The sequence below is a fragment of the Pygocentrus nattereri genome, chromosome 27 (genome assembly GCF_015220715.1).
Source record: "Pygocentrus nattereri isolate fPygNat1 chromosome 27, fPygNat1.pri, whole genome shotgun sequence".
Classification (NCBI taxonomy): domain Eukaryota; kingdom Metazoa; phylum Chordata; class Actinopteri; order Characiformes; family Serrasalmidae; genus Pygocentrus; species Pygocentrus nattereri.
The window spans coordinates 17,142,720-17,156,107 of NC_051237.1; the positions used below are offsets into that span (position 1 = coordinate 17,142,720).

At 42.4% G+C, this 13,388-nt stretch overlaps 1 protein-coding gene across 1 annotated transcript; it reads left to right on the forward strand.

Annotated features, from left to right (window-relative positions):
* Positions 1 to 8,522: 8,522 nt before the first annotated feature.
* mpg (N-methylpurine DNA glycosylase) lies at positions 8,523 to 13,136 on the forward strand. Its single transcript, XM_017719003.2, has 3 exons — positions 8,523 to 9,183; positions 12,137 to 12,341; positions 12,597 to 13,136. Exons 1-3 carry the CDS (start codon positions 8,944 to 8,946, stop codon positions 12,998 to 13,000), a joined length of 849 nt encoding a protein of 282 aa, XP_017574492.1. The 5' UTR covers positions 8,523 to 8,943; the 3' UTR covers positions 13,001 to 13,136.
* Positions 13,137 to 13,388: the final 252 nt, after the last annotated feature.

Genomic DNA, 13,388 nt, shown 5'->3' on the forward strand with positions numbered 1-13,388 from the left:
AAAATATAATATATAAAATAACAAAATATTTGTAAAGTAAATATATAGTATATTTATAAGTAAGTATATTTATATAAATATTTTTGTTTCTATTTTTTATGTACGGAAAAAAGTCATTTTCTAAAATCTGTGGTAAACAAAAATAATGTTAAAAGATGTTTTGTCTTGTGTACAGTTTCCCACTAAGTGTAGCTAGATTCTCTGAATTACAAAGTTTAGCCGTCAAAAACAGGGCTATAAACAAGCTAACAGTCCTACCAGAAATATCTACTTTTAAAACTCTGCTATTAAACTTCAACACTATTATTTACACCTGCTACTGAAAGTGCAGCCTAAAACTGCTAAAGCTGCCAAACTACCACATTTGACAAAGTTTGTGGTGTGTGCCAGCAGTATGATGTTACCTTAGCATCAGCTTTCATGTAGCAATAGTCATATTTCATCTTTTTGGTTGGTGGACTATTCTTAGTCCAGCAGTGGCATTCATAAACTCCAGCAGCACTGCTGTGTCTGATCCGCTCACACCAGCACAACACACACTAACAAGCAGCTTAAACCCAGAGTTCTTAATATGTTCTTAATAATACTGCAATTTCCCCCTGGGATCAATAAAGGAATCTGAATGGGTGTGATGTTGACTATAGAATGACAACATGACTTCAGAGGTCGATAAACTCCTTGCAGAACAAAGGAAACTAGCTAAGTAAATAGTCACTGATGCACCAGAACATGTTTAGTTATAATCTAAACTTTAGAATTGCTGGGAATAATTTCAAACTTTTTCTCCATTTGGAATTTTGGAGTATGATAAATAATTTAGGCGGCATGGTGGCGTGGTGGGTAGCGCCGTCGCCTCACAGTGAGGAGGGCCTGGATTCGTTTCCCTGGCCAGGTGACCGGAGTTTGCATGTTCTCCCCGTGTCTGCGTGGGTTTCCTCCGGGTTCTCCCGTTTCCTCCCACAGTCCAAAGTCTTGCAGTCAGACCAACTGGACGTGCTAAATTGCCCCTGGGTGTGAGTGTGTGAGTGACTGTCTGTGTCTGTCTGTCTGGCGACCTGTCCAGGGTGTATCCTGCCTTACGCCCGATGACTGCTGGGATAGGCTCCAGCACCCCCAGCCCCCAAAAGGGATGGATGGATAAAGAATTATGAGTGATTCAATAAAATCTATAAAAATAAAACATGTAATAAAATGATTTCTACGTGCTTACTATGATAATATAAAAAAATCAAAACATAGTTACTGATATCATCACAGAAAATGTTCATCCCTAGACAAAACAATGCCTTTCTACCTTCAACCCAAAGAGCCTGGGCTCAGCTGGGATCAGTAGGTTATGATTCAGACTTCAGTTGGTATGGATGAAGTGTTCAGGGATAAACAATGTGTGGCGAGTATCCCATACGCACGAGCAAGGGCAATAGGGACATCAGCACCATGTCCCCATTGCCCTTGCTGGGGAGCTCTGACTGTCCAGCGCGCCAGAATACGACGGTTCATCCCCGACAATGGTGGTCCTTGCCAGACCCCCTTCTATTCTGCTGACACACACAAGAAAGTCAGCCAAAGAATCACAACAATGGCTCCAGCCAGACTGACAGATATATGAGCCAGTCAGTGAACCATCCCCGGCTTCTACTACCAGTCATGCCGGGTGAGCTTCTGTGTCTGGCTCTAGGCTTGGCCAGCCACCATTTCAATGCCAACTGGCATGGAGCACAGGTTTACTGTATGTTCCACTCTCAATGATTATGTTCCTGCTGGTACACTTTTATACATGTTGAACTACTGCAATTAACATTCATTGTTTAGTGAGGCAAACACCATTCACTCTTATGCATCATGGATATAGCAGATCAGCAATAGCAAATATTTGACAATATATCAAGTGATATGACAGTGACCCCTTAAACCTCAAAAGCCCATGTGTGGGTCCAACTTTGGATAGTTCACCATAACTAAATAACATACATTCATACTAGTTAATCAATACTAGTAAAACAGTAAACATACACACATTTTCTAAGCCACTTATCCTTCTGGGTCACGGGGGGAGCTGGAGCCCATCCCAGCAGTCATTGGGTGGAAGGCAGGATACACCCTGGAAGGGTCACAGTAAACGCAGTATACATAAATAATTAGGGGCATATATTGGCAATATAGTAATATTTTATCATTATAATGATAAATTACATTACCATAAGATCACAGTAAGTAAGAACACTGACCAACTGCATGTTTTATGGCAAAGAGAACAAAATTAGTCCTGTTTAATTGGATTTAGTGCAGTGCAGTGCATGAAATGCTGAATAAAAATGATCGTACTCTTAACAGTATTGAATTTTTTAAATGTGGCAATACTAGTGCATCATATCTGCTCTAAGTTATCGAACTTCAGACAATTCAAATATTGTGATGTGTCGTGCATCTTTGTGAGCTTGTATTTTCTCCATATCATTCACCCCATACACTGTTTTAACTTGGAAAAGTTAGTTAGCAGGCTGCCATAAAATAGTAAGTCAACAGATCTTAAGACACATAGTCTTGTACTGTAAGCTTACGATTAACATTTTTAAGTTAATACTGCTATTTTTACAGTAGAAGTAATAGCTATCCAGTAAATGAACTTTAAACAGTAAATGAACTTTTCCAGTAAGTGAACTTTTCAAATAAAAGTATTACTCTACTCCTACTTACATAAGCTAAGGGCCAGTGAGTTTAACACGAAGGCTAAAGCGATCATCACATGGTTGTTTTTTTTTTTAGATGTCCCACAAATAACCAATCACTAAAGCAAACTGATTGTAAAAACCAGCAGTGCTTCGGTCATTCGCTTTCAGCGACGTCAAAATTAACCCCATTATCAAACTGTTGAGTGCAAAGATCTATCATGAACAGCTGGTAAACCTTACTACTGGACATTTGCCATAGCCCAATAAAAGCGAGCCATGGACATATTTCATTTCGGAATGTTTATGGCATCCTTGAGTAACTTAAACATATCAGTTTACCCATTAGCAGCCAGCAGCATGCCCTCTGCCTATTTCTACTACCATTACACATTAAAGCAGCAATCTCTGAGTATGCAGGTCCCCCTGGCAAGCCTCCTGATCGCTGAGCCATGCCAACAGTGCTCCTGCCCATAGACTCAGACCTGCGCCACATGGGAAAACACTTTGCCTTTTGCATACACACACGCACAGCTTTGTGCATATGGTTCATTGTTTTTAGAGCAAACCCACTGTGGGTCTATGATGAATAAACCACAAGAGATTACTGCTAACATTAAGAGTATTATCTAACTTCAGCAGGGCCCACAAGGCTGGAAAGGTGAAAACTAAGAGACGATTATAAATGGAGCACACTTCATACAGCAGCAGCTCTTCAACTCTTGCTGCTCGACAACAACATATTGCCAGTCAACTTCAAAGACTTTCGAAGGGCTTCAACAGAGCCTCTTGGGTGCGGGGGGTGGGCATGAGACAGGCCTCCCCCTGCTTTAACTCTCTGTTCCTCAGTCACGCTAAACTTTCCAGGTGAGGAGGTCCTCAGGGAGCAGCTGGCACAGGCAGCAAGCCAGGTGTTTAGGAGTCAAGTCTACTGCCACTGATGACAGACTGGCTGTGCCTACTGCAGCAGAAGCCGCTCTGCAAGTCTGCAGGTTCCACCAGCAACTGCGTGTCACTGCATGTCATTAAAGTTGCGCTCTCCCTGCTAGCACCAGAGAAATGTTGCTTTGAGTATTCGTATTAATAAAAGTAATACCTGAACTAAGCAACTAAGCATGCATGCATGCACATACAGACACAGGGACCTTCACACACCCACACGCTCCCTGATTTACTAAACCACAGACCACCAGGCATGTCCAACTGGCTCAGCGTGCATGCAAACAGCTTTCCACAATGTTAACTAATTAGTACACAGCACTCATCTAGTATCAAGTCAGGCACGAATAACTGGCCTAGGTCTCAGATTACAACGTGTTGCCATGAAATAGAGCACAGAAAAAGGAACATAAAAACAATAGCATTCAGCTGAGGTAGGCCCGCTGATAATCACTGGTATGACTGTGGAACACGTTTGAAGAGCTCTCACAAAAGAAATTTTTAAAAAATTAAAACTGTTATTAAAACATACCCAAGGTGTAGCGAGAAGGATATAGTTTCACAAAGCAATATTTCTCAGTTACACAGACAATTTAAAGTGGAATTCAAACAGTTTTTTCAAAAATGTCTGCAAAATTGAGTCATGGAGATCAAAACAAAGTCATTTAGAATGGTTTTCTCCAGTTTCTTTACAAATGGCAGTAAAATAACCAGGATACATATTACGCCAGGAAAACACTATCCATTTATATATAATGTTGCTGATTGCATAATAGTATTAAATTAACTCATCTTAAAATATTTATTTTAGGCCCCCATAACCCAGAGGGATGCCAGCTTAGATAATGTGTGTGTATGTGTTTTAAGTCAAAATCTCTTTTTTCCCAAACCTATCGTAAAACAATGTTCAGCATCACGCAACATGTTTCTATTTCATGTAATAACGTTCTGTGAGGGAGCTTTACAGACATTAAACGCTTCAGGCATCTTGTTCCCATCACCATCGCTGTAAACAACTAATACTTGCTAAGTTTCTCTGGAACCAAAAGCACTCTGAATTACTTTATATTTAAATGATTGAATTATCAGTTTAATAAACATCTTAACCACAGAAGGACCATTGACTCTTTTGTATCCAGTAAGCGGAGACCACACAGAATAGACTAATAACAGGACAACACGTGTACCGAGTTTGTCTTTTTTTTTTTTAATGCACTCACCTAGCCAACTTGACAGAGAAAATGACTCCCATATGCCTAATTATGTCAGCAGTTAAACGCAATCCCTTAGGAAAGAGATCTACAGGAACCAGGGGCATCACAAGAGCTTTATCGATGGGGTGCTAAGCCTGTCCTAGGGAGGTCTGGGGTCATGGTCTCCCAGGAAAAATCCGTTTAATGACCCCAAAATATCTGTTCAGCTAGAAAATGTATCAATCATGACTATTTGGTTAAATTGGCACACAGTAGATCTGTCTCTTTGTAGTTTGTATTAAGCACTGACAAACACTATCCACCCACTTATAACGGACACAAATCAAGCTAAGGTACTGAAGTCGAAGAATGTTATCTCCTCTCTCTTAGATAAGCTGCAAGGTCCTAAATACATTATTCAAATGCTCAGATTATAGCTGAGTTCAGCCTCAGCTGGTGCAATATGTGAGTGATTTTGCCCTGTAGGCATCTTTAATAAGTTATAGGGCAGAATTTCATGGTCATAGTGACATATTTTCTTAAATAAGTTCATTCAGTGGAAACTTAAACAAGTCTCCCTTGTTTTCCTCTTGATCACTAACCTCCATCAGATCGACTCCTTCAGCCCTGTCAGTCTTCTTCAGCATCTTCCACTGTTCATCCATCCATCCATCCTTCTCCCTCAGGGTCGCAGGGTCTTCCACTGTTCAGTATTACATTATTTTTTTTATTAAACTCAGATTTAAAAGGACTCAAGGGATTAATGAGCAATCAATGCAGTTTTTGTTTGTTTTTAATTGGTAAATATCTCATCTGATCGGCCTCTAACAGAGCTGCAGGACGGAAAATTGCCTTATGATCAACACTAATTTCACCTTTTCACTGACAACCTACTGTAAACAACAATATATGGCAAATACTACTGCCATTGTTTCCAAATATTTAAGAGAAATATAAAAACAAGAAATATACCCTCTCATTATGAAGTGAGGTTAAACTAGTGGCCTTGCCTAACCCCCTAGATGCCACAATGCCTGTTGTTCTCTATATGAGGCGATATGTCCACGCATCCACCATGTTGGAGTGGTCAAGATCCGCTTGTGAGAGATGATGAGCTCTCAAGATTAAATTGGCCACAACTTCCTTATTACTCAATCACCAAATTTTTTTGTTATAATCCTCAGACATAGAGTTATCTAGGTTGCACAGACTGCTCTCGGTAGCTGTTATTCCTTTAATAACTCATCTTGCCATTTGGCCACCTGGACCTACAGGATGGTATTCAGTTCAGCGTGAGCTCCAGTAGAATCACAATCTCACAATCAGCAAATCCATCAATGTGTGAATCACTTCGAATCTTAATACACCTAAAAATAAAATAAACGCCACAAAACACAGAAGGACAAGGCTAAAGCTGGCTTCCTGTTGGCCAGCTTAACGGGACAACTCGAACAAGCTAGCTGATGCATCATTTAAGGTGTAACGGGACAACTCGAACAAGAAGCTGGCTGATGCGCCATTTAAGGTATAACGGGACAACTCGAACAAGAAGCTGGCTGATGCACCATTTAAGGTGTAATGGGACAACTCGAACAAGAAGCTGGCTGATGCATCATTTAAGGTGTAATGGGACAACACGAACAAGAAGCTGGCTGATGCACCATTTAAGGTGTAACGGGACAAGTCGAACAAGAAGCTGGCTGATGCACCATTTAAGGTGTAACGGGACAACTTGAATAAGAAGCTGGCTGATGCACCATTTAAGGTGTAACGGGACAAGTCGAACAAGAAGCTGGCTGATGCACCATTTAAGGTATAACGGGACAACTCGAACAAGAAGCTGGCTGATGCACCATTTAAGGTGTAACGGGACAACTCGAACAAGAAGCTGGCTGATGCACCATTTAAGGTGTAACGGGACAACTCGAACAAGAAGCTGGCTGATGCACCATTTAAGGTGTAACGGGACAACTCGAACAAGAAGCTGGCTGATGCACCATTTAAGGTGTAATGGGACAACTTGAATAAGAAGCTGGCTGATGCACCATTTAAGGTGTAACGGGACAAGTCGAACAAGAAGCTGGCTGATGCACCATTTAAGGTATAACGGGACAACTCGAACAAGAAGCTGGCTGATGCACCATTTAAGGTGTAACGGGACAACTCGAACAAGAAGCTGGCTGATGCACCATTTAAGGTGTAACGGGACAACTCGAACAAGAAGCTGGCAAATAAGAAGCTAACTTCAGGTTTGTGTAAGAAAGTGCTAACATTTATTAACATCTATTATGAATATCTACACAGATTAAAGACATAAATAACTACTATATCAAGTTAAGATCCCCTGATTACACTATTAAATAAGATTAATGTAAAACCAGAGGGGAAAAAAATCACACCAACAGGTGTGCATCACCAACTACACGGCCATATCTACACATAAACATCACACAAACAATACGCATCGCACAAACCTGAGCGTGAATCACTGCGTTCCCTCTGTTATATCCCATACTGAGAACAATATTCTTGAAATATCAAGTCTAATCCCTTCTTTTTGCCTCATATGAACCCAAAGTTAGCTAGCTAACAAGCAACCGAGTAAAACCCAGCCAGCCTGCTATACTGAACATAATTTGCTACAAATCCATATTGTAGGTGTGTATTGTGACACGATGATTGCAACTACTTACTGTTTTAATCTGTATATTAGCCCGAGATTTGAAGAAGGTCTAACATGTTTCAGTGAGCTTTCGCCAAAATCCCGTGTTCAGCTTCAGCCAACCAACATTAAATTACAGAGCGGTAAAACCAGAGACCCTCTCCCAGGTCTGATTTGACTGTCTTACAACTTACAAGGCCTTACTGCATTAATGGCTGAGCCGGAGGCTCCATGATTCACGTTACGTTAGTACATCTCTGGTAGCACAGCAGAGGCAGCGCATTACAGCAGCAACAGCGCCTCCCTCAGGTCACTGTTACAGTGTATTGGAATTTGGAGATGCAATGGTGCAATTAAATATGGAGAAAGAACAAGAATAACCTACAGATTATGTGAACTAGTAATGTCTGTTTATATGGGAAAGGGTGGATAAATAACATTTAGATTCCTAAAGCATTCCTAAAAGTGGCCTAATGACACCCATTACAGTAACACTTCAGGAATGTTACAGGTATTATTATACTATAGAACTAGTATAGTATAAAATGGCCATCGCTAGGCCAGTTTTAGGGGGGCTTTAGGATTTAAAATCATAAAATTCTGTCACCTAGCCTATTAAACATGTCTACAGAGCAGATTAACCCTCATTCTGACGGGACCAAAGTGATTCATAATCTGTGTATGTGAAGGCCTCGCTATCTGTTGTTACTCTAAACGTTAGTGAGTGAAGTCTATCAACTTCCAGTGACTTCTTCTCCTGAATGTTACGATATATCGAGTTTTCTGAGAGGCGTCCGTGAGCAGCACCGCCAGCTCATCCACACCAATCATAACATTAACCGAAATAAGTGTAAGAGGCAGAGACACGCAGCCCGACAGCCTGGAGTCTGTATCCCCTGTAATGCTGAGAGGCTCTTCCTCGGGGCAGTCTGGCCCACATTACGCCCCTTATCCCGAGTTATTCTGTGAAAACCAACGCAGAGAGCAGAAACGTTAACTTTAACACCACAGGTCGTTACGGTCGCGGCTCCTTTAACAATCCCACAAGTCTTTACCCGACATGGAGGGAAAGTACTCAGAGCCTCTGGGGCTGCGGGTCGCTGAAGGCTGAGTGGACTTCTGGAAAGCTCTCCTGCACATGGTGTGAGGAAACCTCCGGGCAAAGGCAGAGAAAATGTGTTTAAATCTGAGCCTTTAACGACCGTGAATCAAGCCGAAAAACGTCCCTGTCCGTGGAGCCAGCTGGGATACCGAGGTGGCTAGCTAGCATAGCTTACTGGAGCTGCTAATGGCAGCGAGCTGTTTGAGCGAAGTGACTGTGAAACACCGGCTAATAAAACCGTGTTTTTAATGGTCCATGTAACAGACAGCGCGGTGACATCGCAGCTGTGCTTAAGAAGTGACGACCACAACAGTGGGGGGGCACACCGTGCAGAGCCCAACATTAGCTTAGCTTAGCTTGTTCTTTAGCGGGCTTGTCATGCCGGCTCGGAAGAGAAAGTTACTCCCACCTGCTCAGCTGTGCGAGCGCTTAGATGCGGCTCCTGAGCAAACGCAGCGAAAGACCACCCGAGCGGAGGGGGGCGACAGAGACGAGGCGCAAGATCAAGAAGAGCACCGCAGTCAGTATTTTGCGAGTAACGATGAAAGTGGAGCCAGGTTAAGATATAACTTCTTCAACCAACCATGTGTTGATCTAGCCAGGGCCTGTCTGGGTAAGGTAAGCAGCAAATGATGACGAGCTCTGCTGAATAACCTGTTATGATAAAGAAATATAGCCGGGCGATATAGCAAACATACAGAATCACAACACTTCAAGAACGAGTTCATGATGCATGTCGGAACAGGCAGTTAAAGGAACCAGTGGTACTACATTAAAAAAACAAAAAAACTGTCAATGGCAATTATTTTCATTTTATCTTTTATTTTTATTAAACATTTCACACTTTTCTGCACTAAATCAAACCAAAACCTGGCTATTTTAATGAACCCTGCAGTTGTTTAGAGTTCTAGTAGTACTGGCAATAACCACGACTTGGAAAAGCACATGTTGTAATTTATCATAATGATAAACATTGTCACCTTGCCCAGCCTTAGCACTGCTGACTTCATATGAGACACTGATACTACAGAAAACTACATACGCCTAATAGATCACTGTAACAGTTCTGCAGGAATACATTTGGAAAATATTAGTCAGTATAGAAATATGGGGCGGCGCAGTGGGTAGTGCTGTTCCCTCACAGCGAGGAGGGCCTGGGTTCGATTCCCCGGCCGAGTCTGTATGTTCTCCCCGTGTCTGCGTGGGTTTCCTCCAGGTTCTCCAGTTTCCTCCCACAGTCCAAAGACATGCAGTCAGGCCAATTGGACGTGCTAAATTGCCCCTAGGCATGAGTGTGCGTGTGATTATGTCTGTCTGTCTGCCCTGTGATGGACTGGCGACCTGTCCAGGGTGTATCCTGCCTTCCACCCAATGACCCCTGGGATAGGCTCCAGCAGTCACCCGACCCCCACCCTGCTGCGACCCTGAGGGAGAAGGGGCTTAGAAGATGGATGGAGTATAGAAATATTATTGTGTTAATATCCCATGTTTTATTTATGGATGCACAATATCATAGTCATACTGCTATTCGCAGTGTATTGCATCTAAAAATAATTGGAAAGGTGTTGTCCGATTTCACTGTTATTTCAAATCGATATTTAATGACAATTATTGTACTTCAGAAGAGCAAAACATTTGTGACTTTGTGCTTCTGTGCATAAAAACAGCTGCATGTTATTCATTTGAAGTCGCTTTATTAATTTGTGTAGACCATCTGATTAAGGTAGATGTCCCGATTCACACATCTTATAAACTTTATGTATCGACAGGAAAAGTGTCATATCGGCATGGGCCCACAATTCCCACATCGTGCATCCCTAATTTTGCTGGAAGTAGGTTGGATCAAGTAGTGATCCTTCAGTGATAACTAAAGCACCCTTTAACGATACAGTACATGAGATTTTCTGTAACAAATTCAAGATTTTGGTGGTGAATAACACAGTAGCTGTGTGGAACGTTAGGCTGCTTGGTAATGTGACGCAAAGGCTCACACCAGACTGTGAACTGGGAAAACAGCTTTGCTACAGAGGTCAGGGTTGCAGTGTTGGTTACACATATGATGTTATGACAGACGAGGTTGCCACCAGCAGTAATGACAAAATAATATAGAGAGCAGCAAAATGTCAGCTGTGGTTGATTTGCCTCACAGCCAAGGGAAGGCTTGGAGCAATGTTTGTGGCTTAGTTCTAACCTGTAAATTGAGCTGTGTGAGAACTGTGAGAGATGACAAGAAGACACAGATCTCTACTCTGGAAGCCCTCAACTGAGAAAATTGTCAGTCTATGTTTTTTCTTTCTTTACTTAAGAATTATTCTATACATAGAGTTCAATCGTAGTAATACGAACATATAGCTGATCCTTGCTGGGATAAGCGGCTTAGAAAATGTGTGTGATCCTTACTGTATTGCTGGGTTCCTTAGTTCCAGTCCTAGAGGGCTTATGTCCAAACTGTGCTGCCTTACTGGAAATGAGGAATCCTACTGTGCTGTGTAGTACTGCAACAGTTGGTATGACTCTGCATGTTCTGGAAGAGTCCCATCATCAGTAGACTCGAATGAAATATTGCAGCACACAGACAGTGTAGGCCGACTGCCACAAAACAGCTTTCTCTGTAATGAATCAGTGAAGAGCCAGGGATTCTGGTCAGACTTATAGGCACAAATGGTGCCGGTTTGCATTTACTGAAGCTATAAAACAGAAGCCAAGGTGCCAGAGAAAGCTTTCAGGGTACTTAAAGAAGAAATGCACACTGAATTACTAATCAGTTTCATGACTCATGGTTTCTGTTGTGGGTGCTTCTTTCTTGCTAGGGTGTTTGTGTTTGTAACTTAAGAGTGCTTGGAACAGTAAAGAGCAAGGGTGTAATGAGGAGAATGAAAGCAGTTATTATGTTGGGGAGGCCTGCTGCATAACAGACAGAACCCACCCCCACCTCCAATATGTGACCATGCAGTCCAGCTTCCTGCCCACCCACAGCTAGCCGTCGGAGAGGAGGGGCCACTTTAGACATTTTCACACAAGTTCATCACACACACGCACACACACACACACAAACACACACCTCTACTTGACTTTTTTTCCGATTTCCTGTTTGAGCAGTTGCTGTTTTGGGTAAACCCACGCACAGACGTCGCTACCGGACAAATTATAGTCATAACGAAAGCCACGCTATATTTGTGGTAGCACTGAAAGTGCACATTATGTTGTATTTATTAATATAATTAGTATTATTATCATAATGTCTATCATTGTGGTTTAGTGTGGTCTTTTAGTGTAAAAGGAGTATTAACCCAAAGCACAGGTACTGCCAAATGTGATGTAGACACCTTAATGTTGTTACAAAAGCATCCATTAACCTCCTTTTTTCCGGTATCATAATTGTGTATTACATATGATTTAATTATTGTAGTGGAACATATGCTAACTGAATATGGTAAATATTAGCTGGTGTTTTCATTTCATGTGAACTGTTGGTACACAGGCACCACCTGCTGGCAACATCACAAATCGAAGGATTCAGGTGGAAACGAAAAAACTTTAAAAACGATTCTGTTCGATTTTGTGTTATGAGGTGCTGGTGCGGAGACACTGCAGTGGCACAGAGCTGAGAGGGAGGGTGGTGGAGACGGAGGCTTACTTGGGTGGGGAGGACAAAGCGTCACACTCGGCTGGAGGGAAACGCACAGAGAGGAATGCCGCCATGTTCATGAAGCCTGGGACTGTCTATGTTTATCCCATCTATGGCATCTACCTCTGCATGAATGTCTCCAGTCAGGGTGAGGTCTTTAAACTCCGTTAGAATGAAGTATTTTGTCACTTGGCGGCACAAAGATCCACAAGTACAATGGGTTTATGTTTGAAGCAGAGTTTGTTGTACTGCTGTTTTCACCAAGTGTTCTTCGTTAATGGGTACATTGATGCAATAGGTGATGTCATTCTATGCCAGTGTTAGACAAAGGAGGTAAACACAAGTATTGAGTGGAAAGAGACAATGTGGAGCCATATTAACTGCTCTGTGTTTGTGCATGCAGGGGAGGGGGCGGCAGTGCTGTTACGCTCTCTGGAGCCCCTCCAGGGGCAGGACGTTATGAGGAAGCTGCGGGCAGCCAAACGAAGAGATGGTGCCAGGGCCCTGAAGGACAGGGAGCTGTGTAATGGTCCGTCCAAGCTCTGCCAGGCCCTGGATATACAACGCTGCTTTGACCGCAGGGACCTGGCCACAGACACTGAGGTGTGGCTAGAGGACTCTGAAGGGGAGACACCAGGAACTAGAGAGGTGGTTTCAGCCCCACGGATTGGTATAGAATCTCATGGAGAATGGGCCACAAAACCCCTACGCTTCTACCTGCGGGGTCATGCTTGCGTGAGTGTAGTGAACAAAGAAGCTGAGAGCAAACTAGATGTAACTGCCAAGTCTCATCAGGCTACTACATGAAGACAGATAGCAGAAAACTGACATTCTTCATGAAATTTGAGAATGTAAAATTCCCATTTTTGCCATTATAGCAACAGTTCACTTTTATCTAAGCCAAAGAGCTTAGGTATTTTCTTATAAACATTTATGTCTGACATTGTGTCTTGAAATCAGTGATTTCACAGATGTTTGGGAAAATCCAGCCTAGCTACATCCAGCACTTGGCATCTTTTGGCCCCTGTCTTCCCTTTATCCACTTTCTGTTTTCCTCCGCTGGAAACCTTAGGGCTTGCAGGAGCTTGGTCTGGAACGATCATTATAGTGCGTTATCCTTTGGTGCTCTTTGGTTGAAAGAATGATCTATCACATCAGGGATTAACCCTTGTCCCCTAATAGGAAATGCTTGAGT

Bases quoted from the DNA above. Each gene is read 5' to 3' on its own strand.
- mpg (XM_017719003.2), top strand. From the start codon at position 8,944: ATGCCGGCTCGGAAGAGAAAGTTACTCCCACCTGCTCAGCTGTGCGAG. The intron at 9,184-12,136 runs GTAAGCAGCAAA...TTGTGTTATGAG, and splicing joins CCAGGGCCTGTCTGGGTAAG to GTGCTGGTGCGGAGACACTG. The intron at 12,342-12,596 runs GTGAGGTCTTTA...TTGTGCATGCAG, and splicing joins CATGAATGTCTCCAGTCAGG to GGGAGGGGGCGGCAGTGCTG.